The following is a 21,411-nucleotide window of genomic DNA, read 5'->3' as shown; positions in this document are numbered from 1 at the left end:
GCTCTAGGCGCACCGGCTTCAGTGGTTGTGGCGCACGGGTTTAGTTGCTCCGCGGCATGCGGGATCTTCCCGGACCAGAGCTCGAACCCGTGTCCCCTGTATTGGCAGGTGGATTCTTAACCACTGAACCACCAGGGAAGTCCCTGAGCCCACACTTTAAACAAATTTGAAATGCAAATGGCAAACTGAAAAAAATTTTGAAACAATATAGTACACAAATGTTTAATGTTTCTAATTCACAGAGCACACTTAAAGTAAATCCAGTAAAAACACAGCCCACAAGGCCTAAATGGGGATTTCACAAAAGAATATAAATACATAAATAAAGAGATCTTCAACCTCAGTAGTGTCTGAAGAAAAACAAGTAAAAGCGAGATACCATTTTTCATTTATCAGACTGACAAAGGTTTCAACTTTAATAATAGTGGTGAGGGTGTAGGGAAATAGGCACCATTGGGAATATAAATTGCGCTTTTGTGGAGAGCAGTTTTGCAGATATGTCAGAATTTTGTATATTTTTTAACCCAAGAATTCTACTTCTGGGAATTTAAGCTAAAAAGAATAATTACAAATACATGTATTTGTAAAAGGTATATTGTGCAGGGCACAAAACAGAAGAACTCACCTAAATGCTCATCATCAGTTAAATAAAGTGCTATGTTACCCATCCATATAAAGGAATACTATGAAACCAGTAACCCAAGAGGATAAAAAGTATCATGTAGAGCTATAGTTTTTGTTAAAGACAGGTATCTTGGGCTTCCCTGGTGGCGCAGTGGTTGGGAATCTGCCTGCCAATGCAGGGCACATGGGTTCCAGCCCTGGTCCGGGAGGATCCCACATGCCGCGGAGCAACTAAGCCCGTGCGCCACAACTACTGAGCCTGCGCTCTAGAGCCCACGAGCCACAGCTACTGAAGCCCACGCGCCCAGAGCCCCTGCTCCGCAACAAGAGAAGCCACCGCAATGAGAAGCCCGCGCACCGCAACGAAGAGAAGTCCCCACTCGCCGCAACTAGAGAAAGCCCACATGCAGCAACGGAGACCCAACGCAGTCAAAAATAAAATAAGGGCTTCCCTAGTGGCGCAGTGGTTGAGAATCTGCCTGCTAATGCAGGGGACACGGGTTCGAGCCCTGGTCTGGGAAGATCCCACATGCCGCGGAGCAACTAGGCCCGTGAGCCACAGCTACTAAGCCTGCGCGTCTGGAGCCTGTGCTCCGCAACAAGAGAGGCCATGATAGTGAGAGGCCCGCGCACCGCGATGAAGAGTGGCCCCCGCTTGCCGCAACTAGAGAAAGCCCTCGCACAGAAACGAAGACCCAACACGGCCAAAAATAAATAAATAATAATAAAAATGTTAAAAATAAATAAATAAATAAAATAAAATAAATTAAATTAATTAATTAAAAAAAAAAGACAGGAAACTTCTGTATATTGTGGAGAGAAATTACTTGCTTTCAGAATAGCAGTTTATAAAACTACATGTACAAACAGAATATTTATAAAATATAAATTAATATACTATTAAAAATATAATAAAAATATATTAATGGGTACATAGAGAAATGGTCTAAAGTGTGTTTGCTGAATGTTAACAGTGATCATTTGAGGAAGCTCTTTACCATTTTTTACTTTATACTATTTATGCTTTCTCAGTATTGTTATAAAAACGTTTAATACCATGCATATACCATTTTCATAATCAGAAAAAAAAAAAAGTAGGCTTCCCATGAACTCTGGCTCATTCTGTGTGGTTTCAGGCAAGGACAGAGCACATCCACTTGGCAGGGTGACCCTTGCAAAGTGAGTTCAGAAAGAGAAAGCTAATGCCGGACACTGTCTTCTTCACAGCTGCCAAAGACCCACTGAAGAGCTTCTGGTGGGAGGGAAGCGATTGCATGTGGCTTCCATACTTTTATTTGAAAGCACCTAATTCACATGGAACAAAGTGGTAAGATGGTTGTCCAGGATGGTCTTCCAGCATATTGCCTAGCCATGTAGACCAGAGCGTCCCTCGGTCAGACTCAGTGGAGAGGTCAGTCATGACAATGAAGGGAAGAGGAAACTGGAGTTGCTGTTCATGGGTTCACATCTGTCTCTCTCCATGTTCCTTATCAGATTCTTTCTTTTGATGCAGCTGGCACAGATGATTTACAGCTGTTTCTCAAGGCCAGTTCTGCTTTTTCTTTTTCTCCTTCTCTTCTTCACTTCCTAGGAGCCATCAGCGGGTGAAGACACAATGGTTGTCCAAAGTGAGTGCTGTGTCCTCATCCATGCTGCGGTATATTTGTATAGATACTATTTGCCTGATCATACCCTTGGGGCCCTGTCTCATTTACAGCTGGGCTCCCCAAATTTTATTCTTTCTTCTCAAATGAAAAAGTTTTCATAGATTTCCATCTAATGCTTTTTTTTTTTTTTTTTAACTACTGTTTGGTATCTCAGAAATCTGTCCCTGTGGGTGTTCACTTAGATTCTGAAAATAGAGAGCTAGGGTCTTGAAGTGGTTTCCGAGTAAATAATGAAACGTGTTCAAAGTCTGTAACTCTTCCTTCTCCTTAACCACATCCTAGATAACCCGCCAATGGTGAGTGTCATTATGTGAATAGATTCTCTAGTTTTAGTTTTCAAGGCCATTTTTTAAATTCTAGCTGTCTGAATGATTAATGTGACTAGGAAAATACTGTTGACCCATTTAGATCATGTCAAGCAACATCCATTGCTCATCTACATAATGAAATACACACTAAACATCACATCTTAAGTGTGGTAGCCAGTGAACTACAAAATAATGTTTTACTCCTGTAGCTTAAGAAATAAAATAGAAGACATTAGGACTAACTGTAGCATTAAATATTAAACTATTCAAATGGTAATTGTCAGTGAAAATCACCTATAAACTGAAACAGCTGATAGCATTACTGCTTTAGTAGCTAATTAGAAGTAGGGGGGGTGGTTACATGCAACAGTGTGAGTTTAAGAAAAGTCTTTATGTCAAAGCATGTTTTAATATTATTTGACTATTATGAGATTTATTGTATATAGCTGAGTTTTTTCAATTGTTAATCGGTGGTTGTGAAAATAGTTTGCTGAAAAATTAGAAAAAATTGTTTGATATTTTTATCATGGTTTCATTAAATTGGGCCATGAATAATTTTAAAGACAGCTGATTTATAGTTGAAACTATTTTGATCAATGATCAGATAACAAAGATAAGCTTTGACTACTTTTGAAACATTTAAATTTTGTAAGGACATCAGTTTGCATAGTGTTTAAATAAGTGCAAATTTTAAAGGCACTCAATTTAGGCTGTCACGTTACCATGGTTACACCTTTGCACGTTATTTTGTGTATCTCATGTAAATAGATCTGTGAGTCACTATAATTATTTGTTTTTTTGTTTGTTCTGTTGGTAGTTCTGTGTTTAGCTGAATTTAATACACTTCACACGGCTCGCTTTGGTTTTTATATTTTAGTGTTTGTGATTGACAGTGATTGAGCATTTCTTATGGAGTGCTTGCCTTTTTTGTCATAAATGATGTATGTTGGTAGTGCTTGAAATATAAATAAGTTCTTGTATTACTGTTTAATAAACAGGAATTTTTATGCAAAGGAAACTTCTTGGTACATTTAAACAATAAGATTCGGTGAGCTCTAGAATATTTCTATTAAATAGTCAAACAAATGTGTTTAAACTTACAAACTAAGTTACTGAGGTTACCAAGGACAACGTAACAGTTTATGACTAAGCATAACATTGACTGAACACTATTTAATAACAGAATAAAAATAACAACATTCTGCTGTCTCAAAATTATTTGTGGTAAGGAGCTTTACAGGGGATGTGTTCACTGCCAAGTAGAATGTTTCTAGAACATACTTCTCTCATCCCACCCTTTGCACAAATATAAAATCTATTCTATATACTAATGTGTTTGGAAGGATATGATTCTTGAAAAAAGCTGGGATCGTTTATGCTTCTAAATGGAAGAAGAGACTTTCCTTAGGCTTTACCATCAGCTTTCTAGCAAGGCCCCACCAAGAACTCTCAGAAAAATGTCAAAATTAGGCTGTACATAATTCATCCTACTGAATTTAAGCCTTCTCTCAATACACTACAATCATGAGATGCCGTATGGTTTATAAAGTGTTTATACATCTGCAATGTCATTTGATGGTCAGGGTGGTCCTGTGATAAAGGCAGGAGACGACCAGTGCTTTGGATAGCATGGTTTTTAAGTAGCAGTTCTGGGACCCAACCTAGGATCTCATGAATATTTTGTGAAGTACTTACTTTGTGAATTATCCAAAACATATTTTGACGTTCAGGCTGGTTTCTACCTACTGATTAGTCCATTTTAGAGTGAACTTCTCCCATAGTCAGGCAACCAGTGATCATAATTACCACTTATCGAGTGCTTACCTTGTGCCACTCTCCATACCTCATGTCATACAGTTATAGCAACCCTGTGAAGAAGGTATTGTTATTCCTGTTAACGGGTGAGCAAACTAAGGCTTAGAGAATTTAACTAACTTGTCCAAGTAAACCAACTAATGCTCAGAGAAGGGAAAACAATTTAAACAAGAACTCAAGTAAATATAATTAGGAAGGGACACCTTTCAGAGGAAAATCCCATGGCACATTCACAAGCAAAATATAAAGTGTTTGAAATTCTACTATTTCTTTTTACCTCCAAATGGGCTATGTTTTGTCTTGGCATTTTTGTTTTTGTTTTATAACACTCTGGTAGAACTATACTTCAAAAAGTGTTCACATTAGACAATAGCATGCTTCAAATATTGTACACATCAGATATTTCAGGACTGTGGCTCTACTGAAGACTTTAATCTAAAAATGAGATGATGAATTTGTCATTCCACCAAATGTGAAGAAGCTACGGATTTCAAGTAATATTGTGTTTTCAGCTATGAGAGGCAGCCTGCTTTATACAGGTAAAGAGTACACATTTGGGTAGTGGTGACAGTGGTTTTCATTTTTAATCTTTAGTACAGAAAATAATGATTTTATAGCTGAGCATCCATATCTGAAAAAAAAAATACAAGAGCCAATTTGTAAGCAGGCTTCTGTGGAACTCCCCTTTTAAGCCTGTACCATTTTAATACATTGTACTTTTTGCATTAATTCTTAAAGCAATGGAGCTGTTATTTATTCATGTGGTTAACTAAGGCTACATAGTTGAATTGAATATAAAGTTATTTGTGGCAACATAACTACATCACTTCAAAAAGCTGCCTTCAGATAATTTGGAACTTTTTCTTTTGCTAAAGAGGCTACTGTGTATTTTCTCTTTATTTTTTGTGAAAATGACTCCTTGATGAATGATCTTGGCTTCTATTGTCTTGAATCTGTGTAATCTCAACTGCAGAAGCTGAAAATATATTGTTTTCCTGGAGCTTAGCTTTCTTATTTTCGGTTGTGATTATTGACCTACCGAACTACCTACCGCTTCTATTGCCTGGTTACAGGGCAGAACTCCCACAATTGTCAAAATACCACCGTAGGATTTATATTCAAATGGTTTCTTTTTGTTTCATGCCTTTCACTTGGAGCTGTACAGTGAAAGCATTCTCAGGAAAATATTAAGATGTTTTTTGGGTTTTGTAGGGGTTTTTTGGTAATGATACTGTAGTTTGGGTCAAAGCTCTGAGCTATTTTATACCAATTATTTGCATAAATAACTTTAAAGGGCTCATAAAAAGAAGGAAACAAGGAATGCATCCAACAATATAACTAGAGCATGTTGCATATAGAATTCAGTTGACCCTGTTGTGAGAGGAAGATTAAAATTACAGTCTTTTCAAAGGCTTTAGTACAATTGAAAAATATTCATATTAAAGCTGTGCCTTTGATCATAAATTATAAGTCCCAACGTCTTCTATTACTGGATATTTTTATCCAAATAACTAATATTTTGAGTAGTATTTTACATGACAGTAGTATTTAAGAATAGTCTTTTTTAAAGAATTAAAGAAGGACTTTCTTACTATGTCAGTTTTTTGTAAACTCATGATATTTTTATACAGACTTTCTCTAAAATTGAATTCCATGTGTTATTTCTGTGAAACTGCTCTTTCTGATGCTTACTTGTGTGCTTTAATATAAATTTTTTTCTATTTTTTCCTCTTCTTTAACCCAAGTATGTGAGGTAATAGGAATGTTTTTTTGAGAGACTTTGGAAAGTTGAAGTTTGCCAGATGTTCTGTGCTAACCTAGAAGTGTGCATTCTCTGGGTATCAGGACTGTGTGAAATTCTTTCCTGTTACTTTGACAGAATGAATGTTTGCTTTTGGGTCATTTTGGTGTTGTACTTCTACTCTGATCACAGCTTGACTTTTATTCTGTATTTAAATGATACTACGGCATCCAGAAAATCTGGCAAAGAAAATGATATTTTGATGACATTTTTCACAGGGCTCAACTGGAATGAATTATTACATTTTAACCACAGCCCTAATAAACAGCTTCTTTATTTCCTGTGAAAGGATACAATATTTCTTTGTCCAAGAAGTTGCCTGAGTATATGTATTGTTGAAGTGCTAAAAAGCTGCTTTTCTCTAAACTTTAGCTGAGACACAATGGGATTTTCTAAGCGTATACTATTTCAGTGTGGCTCAATATTTTATGATTATAAAGATGAATTTAAATTCAAATTTTGAACTAAACATTTTTCATCTTAAATGGAGAAATTTCATACAGTAGTCCTCGTTCCTTTTACAGATTAATCGTTTCTATGTAACTTCCACTTATCTACCAAATGATCTGCTTTTAGATTTAGATTTTGTGTTCTTACTATAATCTTTGACACTCCTCCCCCGGCTATGATTGGGCCGGCCTAAAGGAACTTTTTTCTAGGTTCACAAACATGAGTCTACTTTATTAAATAGGTATGTTTATTGATCTGTGTTTCTAGAATAGGTTGGGTTGTTTTTGTCACCCAAGAAGAGGGGAATGCTTTTTGTTTAAATCACAGATCCCTAGGTGCTAGTGATGTAAATTAATGAATAATAACATATTATCCAATTAGCTTTTGTTAAGAAGCAAAATGAAGTATTTTTCCTAAACCCATTTCTGAACTTGTCATTGACATTATACTCTATCAGTTGCTATTGATACATTTTGTTAAAAAGGAAGAGGGATGTAGCGCGGAGCCAACTTCCTGATGGAGCCTTGGGGAAGGTCATGTTTTGCCATGACCTGGGCATCATTCTTGAATGTTGTTATTATTGGTAGAGGGTGCCCTCAGGCCGCCACCCTTCCTCTTCCCAGAAGTGCTCTGTGGCTGGCTTTCCAGCTCATCTTCTTTAGAACCAGGACTCCCAGGCTCTGGTTTATAGGCTTGATGATAAGTTACATCCATAGCCTCATGTGTGTGGTGAAGACTACTATCTCACCTTCCTTTGACTACTTAGTGTTATTAGTTGTAGTGGCCCAATTCTATTTTAATATGAGTATGATAAAGTCTCATAGAAATTGCAAACTTAGAGCTTTAAGCAACTAGGACAAATTTTTATGTCTCAGCATGAAAGTGACTTGTGATTTTTTGTCACTTAAAATACTTTACACATTTCTTTTTTTTTATTTCTGTGGAATCTTTGTTACTGTTTTAGCAATCTTAGCTATAAATAACTTCAAGGACAACCCTGTTGGATGTGGAGTAGAATCTTTATTTCAGATAAGTGTTTATGCCAGCATACTTTAGACTTGACTATGTGCTTTATTTTGAGCATTAAAGAAAATGATCTGTTTTCCAACACCTGCATAACAATTGGCCTGTGTCCTCTTGGGAAATGTTGTTTAATAAACACTGTAGCTTTATCGTCCAGAGGCTGTTGCCAAATGCTGTTAATTAAGGGGAAAAAAAAGTTATTTTTACAGGTTTGTGAAACAGATCCACTCTTCTCCTTGTAATGGCATCTTAGCTTGAAATCCAGGAAGTAATGGTGTATGGTGTCCATATCCATGATTTTCTGAATTGGAGAAAAAGTGTGGAAAGCATGTGGGGAGAAGGAGGCTCTTTACCAGCTTGTTTCCTGTAAGCTCAATTGGAAGACCTTGTCCGTGCAAATAGATTTCAAAATAGAGCCTGCCCTTTGACTGTCTCCATAATTACATGGCTTGCTCTGTATTTTATTTGGCAGTCAGAGCAGTTAACCCCTGGAAGGAAGGGGCTGATGGCATGGGCAGCTTAGCTCCCCAGACATGTCCGTGGGAATGAATAAAGCACTGTTTGGAGAAGCTCATAGCTAAAAACACACCAGAACTCAACCGAAACTTTTAAAAAACAAGTTTAATAATGTCTGTTATGATTGGTTTAAAAACTTACTTTGTCCTTATTGTGTAGATTGTAGAGAGGTATTAATTGTTTTTTAAAAAATGCGAGTTGGGGGAGTTCCTTGTTGCTTTGATGTAATCAACATCTGTCAACAGAATGAATTTGCTTTTGTTTAGTTCCAAGGGCCCTTGTCCTTAAGCTTTGCCCAATCAGTATCTGCTTCAGCCTGGGGCATTCCCCTAGCTATTTTGGGTTTTTTTCCCTTCTTCTTTTTCTTCTTCTTCTTCTTCTTCAACAGATGCACAGGTTATTTCTTGTGAAATGTGAGCTTCTCTTCTGCGTTACAGTCTCCTTGCTATGGGAAGGAACTTTCTTTCTCATTTACTCTTAAAACATGTACCTCTTACTACTAGATTATAAAAATCAATGGGAGTTACAGAGAGTGAGGCAGACTATTTAATTTTCCTTTCACGACGTTTGTGCAAGTTATCAAACCTATCAAGCGGACAGTCAATGTTTTAGGTCAGGAAATATGAGACATGGCTGCATTCGCAGTGCTGTAAGAGCCTGTGCTCCCACCCTGGGTAATTGGTTGGAGTTCATGAACTGTGATCTTTCTGTGGTTCTAAATCAGCACCTTGAAAATGTATTTCTGTGGTACAGTCCCTCCTGAGCCTACTGTAGGAAGCAGTATTTCTAAACAGTTAAAAATATCTCGAACTGCTGTCACAAAGTTGCTTTTTTTTAGAGTTAATGTATTATTGTAGCAAATCCTTTGATTTAAAATTAAAATCATCAATGAGTGTAAGAGCCATATTTGAAAATGAATTAGCAAAACATTGTTGTTTTCTCTTAGTAATCATAAATCATTTAAATCTGGCAGGCATTCCTCCCTTCATCCAAAATAATTGCCTCCATTTGTAAAATCAATTAGATGTTGATATGCTATAAATAATAGTTTTGTTACTAGACTTTGACATTTGCTAATCATTATGAAAAAATACATTCAGCAAGACATTTTACAGGGTGTCTTTTAAATTACATATTATCTCTGGTTGACATTGTTGGCTAATGTAAAGTGATACAGGCTACTTTATTGTGTTGTTTTCTACCCAGATACTTGAAGCCTCTGAAACATAACATAACTGAGGACTGATGGCACTCTGGAGGGTAAAAGTGCTTCCCTGGAAACGTACAATGAAACATAGAGGTGTTGGTAGCCCACACTTGAGTACAAATGTACTTTGTTCAGTTTTACAACTGCTTAAGATAATAAGCATTAACAGGCATTTTAAATGTCTCTTTGGAAGTTCATTCAGAACTCTCTCTTAAAAATACTTGTTGACCAAAAGAAAACTTGCATTTCCGAGGGTAAAATCGGCTTAATTAAGGGTCATTAGTAGAGGTGCACATAAAAACCCAGGGCTCAGTGGGTGAAATGGAAGCTTTTCATTATGTGGTATAGAATGCACGTGCAGATAACAATTAAAATGAACCCTGAGTAAGAGGCCAATGAATATAGGGCATGTCATGTGCAGCAATATTAGTTATTTTAAATGCATTCTTCTCCCATCATACTTGAATTCTGTAGTCCCACCTTTCAGACTTAATCTGTAAAGGGAAATAAAATGCAGCTTTTAGAAATTGATGTTATTACCGAATATGAAAATATTTAAAACTGTAACCTAGATTTACATTTCAAATACAAATTTAGAATATGAAAAATGTGCTGCAGGATCCAAGGGTCATATAACAATTTCAATAGACATTCAGGCCCCACAATATCCTCCTCCGTGGAAGGAAAGAAGCAGTTGCTTATAATTTTTGACATTCAGCTCAAACTAGGAGCTGATAGAATTTTTATGACACTGAAAATAAATTCTTGTTATTACCTGTGATAACAGTAAGTATTCTAGTATTCATAACAAATAACGTATAGATTTACTGCCTAAGGAAACCTTTTATAGAGTTTCTGTTATATAATTGACAGTAACAACACTCGCTATGATCATGTCTTTTAAGATCAAATTAGTCCAAAGCAGCTCCTTGCTGATCTGGGGCTCTCCTCTTCTGAGGTTTCTGATGATTTCCTACTGGCATCTCCTAAACTTCAGATTAGTCAACTTAACCCTTGTTTCCTAAAAATAGCTTTAACAAAAGAGGATTTGCTGTGGGTCCTGGGTGAATGATGGTGCCCAGAAGACCGAGGAGCCAATCCCAAGGCTGATGGAAACCTGCCTCGTGTCCCTGCCTCTGAGGATGGACATCATGCATCAAATTAGCTGTGTAACATTGACAGTAGCAAGTTGGAAGTTACATGTAGTTATTAGAAGGTATCAGCAGTTCTTCTCTTTAGTTATTTTTTAAATTGAGGTATAACAGATGTGTAACATATGTGTTCATTTTGGATGTACAAAGCAGTGCTTTTATAAAGAAAGGAAATATATAGGAAATTCAACAAACCTTTTCTAGGGTGATCTGTAGCAGATAATGTAGTTTGTGACCCTGAATATAATTGGGATGGAGGATTTTAATTTTACTCACTCTGCATTTAGAAAATTTTTTAATTGCTATTTATGAATTACACTATGATAAGCAAAGTTGAGGATCTCCCCCTGCATTTTTTGTCATGTTAATTGGAGAGCCATTATCTTCTAAAGGCACATATTGATGTAAGACCATTTCTTCATTTCACCTGTGAAAACACTAAATTGTTTTTGTTTTTGTTTTTCTGGTTTGTAATGAATAGTTAGTAGAATAAACACGGTATGATACCTTATTATCCTGTTACTTTGTGACAACATTTATAGGGTGTCTTTTATCAGATTGAAAGAAAAGATTTTGCTTCCAATAAAAATGTATCTTATGAACGTGGAGTTGCTGAGAACACTACAAAACCATAATTGTCAACAGATTGGATATGTTCAGGCTGTGTTCCCAATGTTTAAGTCATGTGTGGAGGCGCTTGCCTCTTTCTGGCAGTGAGCCCATTATTTAGCAGAACAGGTATGTTGGCAACACTGTTCATTCTAGAAGTGAATGTCTCAGAAACCTCATTCAGATCTCCTAGTAGAGGCCTGATGACTTCATGCCTTGAGTTTAAGAACATTGGAAAGATTCCCCCTGTAATGACTGTGTACTTGAACTTGATAATACTGATAAAGATGGTCTCTCTTTCGTGTTATCAGCTGCATTGAAAAAAATCTTCATGAGTCCTAAAATTGATCAGACTCTACATTGTCCCATTGCCTGGGACATAGCATGACAGTCAGAAGCTGCTGAATGAAGGCACACATGTCAGAGCTGAAAGAGACCTCAGGGACTTCCCTGGTGGCGCAGTGGTTAAGAATCCGCCTGCCAATGCAGGGGACGGGTTTGAGCCCTGGTCCGGGAAGATCCCACATGCCGCAGAGCAACGAAGCCCATGCGCCACAACTACTGAGCCTGCGCTCTAGAGCCCGCGAGCCACAACTACTGAAGCCTGCGCGCCTAGAACCCGTGCTCCACAACAAGAGAAGCCACCGCAATGAGAAGCCCGCGCACCGCAACCAAGAGTAGCCCCCGCTCACTGCAACTAGAGAAAGCCCATGCACAGCAACAAAGACCCAATGCAGCCAAAAATAAATAAATAAATAAATAAATTTTATATTAAAAAAAAAAATAGACCTCAAAGATTATGAAGTTCACGCCCTCATTTTACTAAACCTTCTGTAGCAGTTGATAGTGTCTGTGAAGTGCTCAGCACAGAGTTTGGCACCGGTAGGCTCTCATCCAGTGTTCGCTGCTGTTGTTACTGCTCGAGGTCACACAGTTAGCTCCTGGCAGGACCAGGAGCAGAACCTCTAGCTCCAATGCGGTGTCATTCGGGCCCATTTTTCATCAGGAATATCACCATCTGATATAATCGAATGTATTTGTTTGCTTCTTGTCTGTGTCGCACCACGGAATATGAGCTCCATGAGGCAGGGACTTTTGTCACCTGGTTCACCTCGTGTCCAAAGCATGGCATGTAGGAGGAGCTCAGTAAGTAACTGTCAAATAAAAGAGTAAGTAAATTTCGAGGCCCACAGGGAAACATGTAGAGTGTTGAGAAGAGAAAGGAAAAGACATTAACATTTATGGGGTGCCTACTTTTTTTTTTTTTGGCCACACCACGTGTCTTGCGGGATCTCAGTTCCCCAACCAGGGATCGAACCCAGGCCATGGCAGTGAAAGCCTGGAATCCTAACCACTAGGCCACCAGGGAACTTCCCCATGGAGTGCCTACTTTTTTTTTTTTTTTTGGAGTGCCTACTTTTAAAAGATGGTTTAGGGATATGTGTTATCTCAGCTAATGTTCACAACAACCTGGTGGTGAGCAAAGCACTACTATTCCCATGTAATGGTGAAGAAAGTGGGGCTCAGAAGTTTTGGTAATTCAGATCTGACTTCAAAGCTCGTGTTATTTTCACGACCACAATGCCTCCCAGTTACATCAGTTCTAAGACTTTTCATGAAAAATACCTTCATTCTGAATGTTGGCTGGTTCCATGATGTTTATTTTTTTTCATGATTAAAAAAAGATTTCTTTGAAATTGAATCCCTGAAAAAACACATGCTATAGCAAAGCATGCCAGCTACCAGAGCCCGTGAACACTGTTGAAAGGCAGCTTGGAGCGGCAGACACAGCCCTGGATTTGGACTTCGAGGACTCTAGCTAGGGCCACCAGAGGTGTGAGCCTTTGTTCCTCATCCATAAAATAGTGACATCAACAGCTGCCCGCCTCCCTAACAGCACTGGTAAGACTTAATGTGTGTGGAGCACCTAGCACTGTGCTTAATTCAAGAAACTGGCCATTAAGTGTTAACCACTATTATTGTTTTCTATTTCTATTAGTGTTACCGTTATTAATAGTCATCATAATACATGCTTTTCTCAGAAGGGAAACACTTGGGAGCTTGTCTTTGGTCCTACCTAGGGATGCAGTTAGGGAGCCCAGAATCATGGATTGATTCCACCTGAGCCTTTTCTTGGCTTTAACTGGGACCCAGATTTTCCATTCTGTGTCCACAGACTGCCCAGCCAAACCTCTACAGCATGTATTTGGTCAGCAAAGGGAGTTTGGCTTCAGAAAGAGGATGGATTAGGTCAACCCATCACCACTTTTGCAAAAAAAAATAATAATAGTGGTAACTTTTACTAGTTTTGTGAGGCCTTTTACATTTTCAGAGTGTGTCCTTGTGTGTTGTTAGCTCATCTTTTTCTCATGCGTGGGAGAGCAATATACTTCATGAAGGCAACTGGACCTGCTTCCCCGCAGCTTTGGCACTCTGGCAGAGTTACTTACCTTTGTGTGCTTCCGTATCTTCAACTGTGGAATGGAGTAATAACAGTTTACAGGGTTCTCAGGAAGATTAATGAGCTACCATATGTAAAGGGCCTAGCATAGTAATTGACGCACAATAAGTTCTCAGTATTAGAAGCTATAGTGAAGCCCAGGGTTTCTTTCTCATTTTACTTTTCAAGTATTCTTGAAGGAACTACCATTTTTTGAGCATCTACTAAATGGAGGGCACTTTCACAGACTTTATTCCAATTAATTCTCACTTGAGACTCAAAACAAGACACTTGCTCAGGGCCACACAGCTAACAAGTAGTAGAGCTGAGACAAAAGTCCAGGCTTCTGCTTTCCAACCATCTGCTTTTACTAGGAAACTACCCTGCCCTTCATAGACAGTTAACATCCTGGGGCTGATGGTGTTGTCTTTAGGGAAATATTGTACTTTACAAGCTTTAGGGAATATGTACCTGCCTCTATTAAGCAACTTTTTTTTTTTTAAGAAGTGATATTACTGGCAGCATTTTGTCTGGTATTTGGAATTGTTTAAAATAATACCTGGAACATCTCTGTAAGTTTGATTCAACAATGTTACTTTCAGCTTTCTGGAAGAACATAATTGAGTGAAACTTAGGACACTGAGTCAATGACTATTGGGGTTTGTTTGCATCTGTGCCTTTTTCCCATTCACTTAGAGATCTTGAGTTTTGGGGCTAATACTCACCTGCAATTTGTGTTTCCATGATGTTTCACAGCTGAAAGATTAGGCCAGTAATTCTCAAACTTTAGTGTGCATGAGAATCACTCTGGTGAGGGATTGTTAAAACACAGATTGCTGACCACATCCCAGAGTCTGAGTCAGTAAATTGAGGGGGGGCCCAAGAATTTGCATCTTTTCCCCACGTGATACTAATATGCTGGTCTGGGTACCACATTTTGAGAACCAGTGCTCTAGACCGGGAGTCGACAAAATTCTTCTCTAAGGGGCAGGTAGTATATATATTAGGCTTTGTGAGCCATATGTTCTCTGTCACAACTACTCAACTCTGCCACTGTCGCTCAAAAGCAGCCATGGCTAATTGTAAGTGAATGAGTGTAGCTATGTTCCAATAAACCTTTATTTACAGGCACTGAAATTTGAATATTGTATAATTTCACGTTACAAAATATGATTTTTTTTCAACCATTTATAAATATAAAAATCATTTTTAGGTTGGGGCTGTATAAAAATAGGCAGCAGGGCAGATTTGCCCTTTGGGCTGTAGTTTGCCAACCCGTGACATGCAATTATGGCGTGTTGGGGATTTTTAAAACTATTGTTTTAATTATAAAAGTAATGCAAGTGAATGTTTTTAGAAGTCAATCAGTATAGAAGAAAACAGAAGGAATCAGGAAGTCTTCCTCCCCACCCCAGCCCCAATCAGATACCCCAGAAATAACCACTATTGATGAATATCAATTTTCAGAAATTTTATAGGCATATACAAGCCTGTATAAATGTATAAGTTCTTTTTACATGAGCTTTTTACATAAGCTCCTTTTAATGAGCTTTTAATATGTACTGCTCAGCATTTGCTATTTTCCTAACAATATATTGTGACCTCTTTCCATGTCAATACATAGAGATGATTTAGCTTATTCTCTTTAATACCTCTATAGTTTTCTGTTGTATAGATTTACCATAATATATTTAACCAGTCCCCTACGGATGGACATTTGGATTATTTCCCATTTTTTTCTACCACAAACAGTGCTACAGTTCATCTTCAAACATCCATCATTGCACACAGTAGAGTCCTAGGAGATGAACTGATGAGTCAAAGGATGTGTGCATTTAAAATTTTGATAGATATTTCTAAATTCCTGTTGTGGGTACTTTAGGACCCTACATTCGTTTTCTTTCAGGGTTACACCCTACAGTTTTGCTACTTAGTCTTTATCTGACTTGAGCATTCATTACAATGAATTTCAGTATAATGCCTCGCTGCACATGAACTTAACACAGAGTAGTAATCCTATCGAGGGCAAAAAGTGCAGCTGGCAATTTGTCCAGGATTCGTGAAAGGAAAACGGCTTTAAAGAATATAAAGCCACCCAAACAGTGCCCTGAATCTAGGGTCATCCTGGACATGGCTGCTTTTAAGGTACCACAGCAGAAATTGCTCTTTTTATAGACCTGGTGTTTAGCAGATGTTTCTATATGTTTGTTTCCCATTAGAATAGAGTTTTCCATTGTCAAACATTTATGTAAACATACTATTAGCTAATAAATATGCTTTGCTACTATTGTACTAGAACTCAGAATACCACTGCTTTCCTTTCTATTTGGGGCTTTTTCTTTTTGAGCCAATAAAGGATTATAATAATGATTTAATAGACAACAACGCAACATCTTAAAATGTAGCACTAAGTAGGTTTTTTTTACTTAAGATATGTCTATTTCTGCTTCTAGGTTGTCACAGGATTTTCTCTTCACCACTCAATCATATCTACTTACACAAGCAGTCAAGCAGTCAACAAAGAAGAAATTTCTTTTTCCGGAGACAAAGAGAGATTTCACACAGTATAGTTTTGCCGGCTGCAGTTTCTTCAGCTCATCCAGTCCCTAAGGTACTGTATTGCCTATTATTTGCTGCTTTTTCCAGCCAAGATAAAGGTTAACTACAGAAGCGATCAAGTGTTTTTGCACCTTTGATTTCTGAGCTGTCTGAATTATAATTTTTAAACTTGGTCTGTGATTTAAAACTGTGGTTTGGGAAGTTTTAACATCCTGCAGTTCTATAATATTCATTTTTTAAAATAAAGCACTGAGTTATAACTGCTTAATTCACTTAGAATTTAAGTTTCTATCATGAAAATTTCCATATTAAATTTCTACCATGAAGATAAGATTATAGACAATCTGTCCATTTTTCCAAAATGCAATGTAAAGGAAGTGTGGGGATCGTTTAGGAAGAACGAGAATAGGTGAAAGAAATATAGATTTGTCACAAAAGTCACCTGCTTTCCCTCTTTTTCTGTTCTAGTTTTTTTGTTTTTTGTTTTTTGCAGTAAACCCACATTAAGTATATCATACTCCCTGAAGGTGAGTGGCCCATTTTTGTGACAAGGGCTGACAAGACAGGCCACCAGAGCCCAGAGTATGTTTCTGGTATTTCCTTAGTAGAAAAGAAAAAAGAAGTCTCCAGAGAGGTGAATGTATTGTTTTAGAATTTCAGTGACAAGCCAACAGCCCTTCTGCCTGTGGTTGTAACCTGGCCAGATTGCAAAGAGAGAGGAGGCGGGGCTGTGGGAGACCGGGTGTGCTTTGTGGGTGCTGGTGGTAAAGCTGTAGCAGAGAAGATGCTCACCCCGAGCTTGGCTGCTGCAGCCCAAGCAATGGCGTTACTTGTGTCAGAAAGGCCCATCTGAACACGAGAATAAGTGAAGGTCCTTAAATCCTGCATGATGCAGTTCACAAAGTGCAGAGCCCTCACCTCAGCCCTTCCAGAGATGCTGTGATGTCCACTGAATAGCGTTATCTCTCTCAGCTTCCTGTCCCCAGCTGCTGTGTAGCCTTACTGGGTACTGTTCAACAAAACTTATGTAGCGGTTGCCATAAATAGTTTGTAAAGAGCTGTGCAAAACCTTGGGACCGAAAGGAGCTCTGTGTGTAAGGTAGTATTTATTTTCTGAATACTGCCCATGGATTTAAGTTAGTGGTGCAGAATGTTCTCCAGGGGTGATCAGAGTTGAACATTTTGAGTTTTAGAGGAGGGGGGAGTTTGTTTGTTTCTGACAAATGATGGAAGTGTTCAAAGTATTTTTTATGTACTTGTAAAAAAAAGCAAGGAAAAGGAAAGAGAGCTGTTTCGTTTTGTCCTCTAGTTCCTTCTTAGTTTGGGTACAGTTGCAAAGTGTAAGAGAAGTGCATATGTGATAGGCGTCCGTGAACTTGACAGTCAGCCTTTTACATATATTCATTGGGAGAGGGTGTTGTGAGCTGTCCTTTGCATAAATTTTATCTTTGTGTGGAGGAGATGAAAGTGCTCTTAATTAACCATTTGGCAATTGGGAAGCTTGGTGCTATTTGTTATCAATGGCAGTAGGCTTCTAACGGGGTTGGAGAAGGAAGAAAACTCCTGTTTGTTTTGACCAGAAGTCTCCTTCAGTCCAGTGTGACTCAAAGCACAGAAAGGTTAACAGACCATCCAGAGGCAGCACTAACAGGCCATGTTAAGTTCAAAAGGGCAGGGGAAGGAACTGGGGGCAGCCTGGAGGGTCTGTTGTGCTGGCTTCAGAGGTCGGTGCTCCGGCAGGAAGGGCAGAGCTCCATGAAGCAGGAGGCTGTGTCCGAAAAAATGATCCCATTGTCATGCACTGGGTTCTGATCTTCGTTTTCAATCCTTTTTCCTCAAGCACATAAAGAAGCCAGACTATGTGACGACAGGCATTGTACCCGACTGGGGAGACAGCATAGAAGTTAAGAATGAAGATCAGATTCAAGGGCTTCGTCAGGCTTGTCAGCTGGCCCGCCATGTCCTCCTCCTGGCCGGGAAGAGCTTAAAGGTGGCGTCTCACCAAGCCTCGGAAGACTTACATAAGGGGCAACAAACCCTCCTCCCCTTTTTTCCCTTTCCCTTTCCCTCTCTTTTGTACACATCTGATTTGTTAAAATTAAGTAAAGCCTTGGGATAGGGGAAAGGGATCGTATTATTTCTGTGTTTATTCAAGAGATAATTGAAAATACAAATTTGATGTTAAGTAGCAGAATTCTGGAGATACTTTGAGCACAGTCGGCCTATCCAAGTTGATCCATGGCAGATGGCTTTGACTTTTCCCCTCTTACTCCTGCCTGTAGTTTCTGCTTTTATTCCCCGCGTTATTTCCGTGTGCCTGAAGAGTTGCTTTGCCTCATCCTTTGTCTCTTATTTTCTTACATTGGCTCTACAAAGAAAGATCAGACCAGATACACTAAGCTATAGGTAATTCAGCAACGTAATTATGTACAGCTATCTTACTACAAGATTTAGGTCTTTCGGGATAATCTGAAACTGAATCTGAATCCTGCTATGTAAGGATCATAAAAGAAAATACTGTAGTTTCCAAAAGGTGGGCAGAATTTAGGAAGTGAGACTCAAAGATGAAACACTTAGTGTATCATTTGTGTAACAGACTTGTTATAGCAACACAACTAACCATAATGTGAATATAAAATAACATAAAGAAAACTCTCGAAGAAATACTTTCTAATAAAAGATTTTGTTTTAGAATCTTGCTCATGATTTATGAGTTTATGGAGATAGTCCTCATGTGCCCACAAAACTTGATTTCAGTTTTCTTCTAGTTTGGGAGCAACTGGATACCTTCTAGTAAGGGAAAAATATTTTTTGAAAACACATTGATTTATTTAGGCATGAAAGAAATCAAGATTACTGAAGCCGAATCTCTACAAAATGTATCAGACTTAGTTTTTTAAATGATGACCCACAACCTCCATGCCATTATGGCGAAACCCATGTAATGTTTCGCTGAGACAAAAAGGTGTGGTTTGACCTACTTTTCAAGCTTTGTCATCTAAATTGAAGATCCTTTTGAGAATTTATATGCTTCGGTTAGCCCAGGGCACTAACCATTGAAGAAGAGGAAGGAATTGCCACAGAACATATTTTTTAAACCTTCAGGCTAAAAAGGAGTCATGTCATTTAAGGACTCACAAGTGATTGAAAGGATCTTAGATTTTAAAATGTCCATTTCCTAATAGTCCACAACACCATCATATACCGAAACAGTTGTCAGAAAAGCACAATAGGATTTTAAGGTTAATCATAATTAATTAAAATGTTGTACCACAAGTTTATCACAGTAAATTTATACAGCCTCATCTGGAAGTGCTGTAGCTATAGGCATAGTCAGTAAATACAGGAAGTGTCTTCAACTGTCGCTCCACAATTTCTTTATTTAATATTTTAGGTTGACATGACAACTGAAGAGATAGATGCTCTTGTTCATCAGGAAATCATCAGTCATGATGCCTATCCCTCACCTCTAGGCTATGGAGGTTTTCCAAAATCTGTTTGTACCTCTGTAAACAACGTGCTTTGTCATGGTATTCCTGACAGGTATTCATTGCTTAATAACATATTGTTCCTTTGGAAACTAAAACATGAAACTAAGATCTATAACATATGTTGAAAGACACTATAGTTTAATTGAAACCTACCTGCAAACTTTTGAAGCTGATTATGGTAGAGCAACAATTTTGAAGTATTTTGCTTCTAAATGGACATAATACCACCATTTAATGTTTGTTAAAGCAATATGTAATACAAAAAAGTGGTTGTGCATTAAGTGTTTCTTTTACCATCTTAGATTTTTAACCATCTACTATTGCTTTGGCTCTTTGTAAAATTAAGGTAACTATTAAGTATATTTTGTTGAGAATAAGTAGATTTTTTACCAGTGACAATACATGTTCATTTAGGTATTTCTAGTAAAAATTGATGTGACTAACATAAATTAAAGATAAGATATAGTTATTCCATTCATTCCTTCTCCACTCTGAATTATCATCACAACTCATTAGGCTTGTGATGGTAGTCATTAGATATTTATTTTTATATTCCTTTTATTGGGATCTGTCTGTCACCATTTTTTTTTCCTGTTTATGTTTCAGTCGACCTCTTCAGGATGGAGATATTATCAACATTGATGTCACGGTGAGTAAATCATATAAAAAATAGTCTTTGATCAACTTCAGAATTGCCGGTAGCAACAAGAAGAAGAGTGGATTGAAAATGTGAACTGCACCGATGGAAGTGCTGTTTACTTCTAGACCCAGACACAAGCAGCTGGTTTCCTTTTTTGTCTTTAACTCTGTGTTTATTCCAAGTAAACCCAGGCCTGACTTGAATTTAGGGCTGGAATCAGATGCACTGAGATCAATGTTGGCCTAAGTGAAATGTCAACCCAATCCTGCTATGTGTCATGTTTTTGAGAAGGTGTAATTGTTATTGATCCACTGTGTAGTTAATGCAGAGCCCACAGCACTGGGCAGCTGCTGAAGCTAGATATGTATGAGATGAGCTAACGCGAAGAAAGCCAGCATTTTTCCTTCACTCTGCCAAGATTGATCTTCCTCTTCCTGCTGATTTTGAGTGGGGCCTGTCATTATCTTACTCTGTCATTAGGGGCTACATTGGCCTGTGTGTGTCAGTCTATTTGGACAGCAACTCTTTTGCTAGCAGTGTTCCTTAGATTTATTAAAATCCCTGAAGGTAACATTGTATTCCATTTCTGGTATAGAGAGCCTTGAACTCAAAGCGTACAAGCAGAGTGCTTTTCTCTCTGAACTTCAGTTTTCACCAAATGGTTAACAGCCTTTCTTTTAAATAACAGCCCCAAGTAATTTAACACAGGAACTTCGAACTGTACAAGCTCTAACCTTTCTAATTTCCTTAGCCTTTCACTATTCTCAGACTTGGGTTATTTGTGCTTTGGCAGTTCGTTTTACTAAAAAAATTTGTAATGGTACGTTTGGATTATGGAGATTGTAAATAAATTCTATACATCTGATGATTAATAAATACATTTTAAATAAATAAATATAAATTAAACATCTGATGAGAACTAGTTGAGATAGCATTCAAGGAGTACAGTTTCTATGAATGAGGAAATATTCTTAATAATAGTGATTTCATATCCAGACCATGAACCTTAGGTGGGAGTGGGAATGTGGTGGAGATTGGCATCCAGTAGTTTAGTTCAGTCCAATTTTTAGTTGTTTAAATTAATTCAGCTTTTTTTCTTCATATCAATTT

The 21,411-nt window shown here is 38.0% G+C and overlaps 1 protein-coding gene across 3 annotated transcripts in view; it reads left to right on the top strand.

The window, feature by feature from the left end:
- METAP1D (methionyl aminopeptidase type 1D, mitochondrial) overlaps positions 1-21,411 on the top strand; it is a 77,842-nt gene that overhangs the window by 44,341 nt on the left and 12,090 nt on the right. For all 3 annotated transcript variants that reach the window (XM_068543913.1, XM_068543914.1, XM_068543915.1), the window contains 4 exons: positions 16,065-16,222; positions 18,011-18,160; positions 19,565-19,713; positions 20,268-20,310. In XM_068543913.1, coding sequence (XP_068400014.1) covers positions 16,065-16,222; positions 18,011-18,160; positions 19,565-19,713; positions 20,268-20,310 — 500 coding nt within the window. The remainder of the gene's footprint in view (positions 1-16,064; positions 16,223-18,010; positions 18,161-19,564; positions 19,714-20,267; positions 20,311-21,411) is intronic.

This window comes from Eschrichtius robustus, chromosome 5, assembly GCF_028021215.1.
Source record: "Eschrichtius robustus isolate mEscRob2 chromosome 5, mEscRob2.pri, whole genome shotgun sequence".
In the NCBI taxonomy this organism is placed as follows: domain Eukaryota; kingdom Metazoa; phylum Chordata; class Mammalia; order Artiodactyla; family Eschrichtiidae; genus Eschrichtius; species Eschrichtius robustus.
The sequence above is the reverse complement of the archived record's forward strand: the minus strand, read 5'-3'. Positions and strand labels throughout refer to the sequence as shown.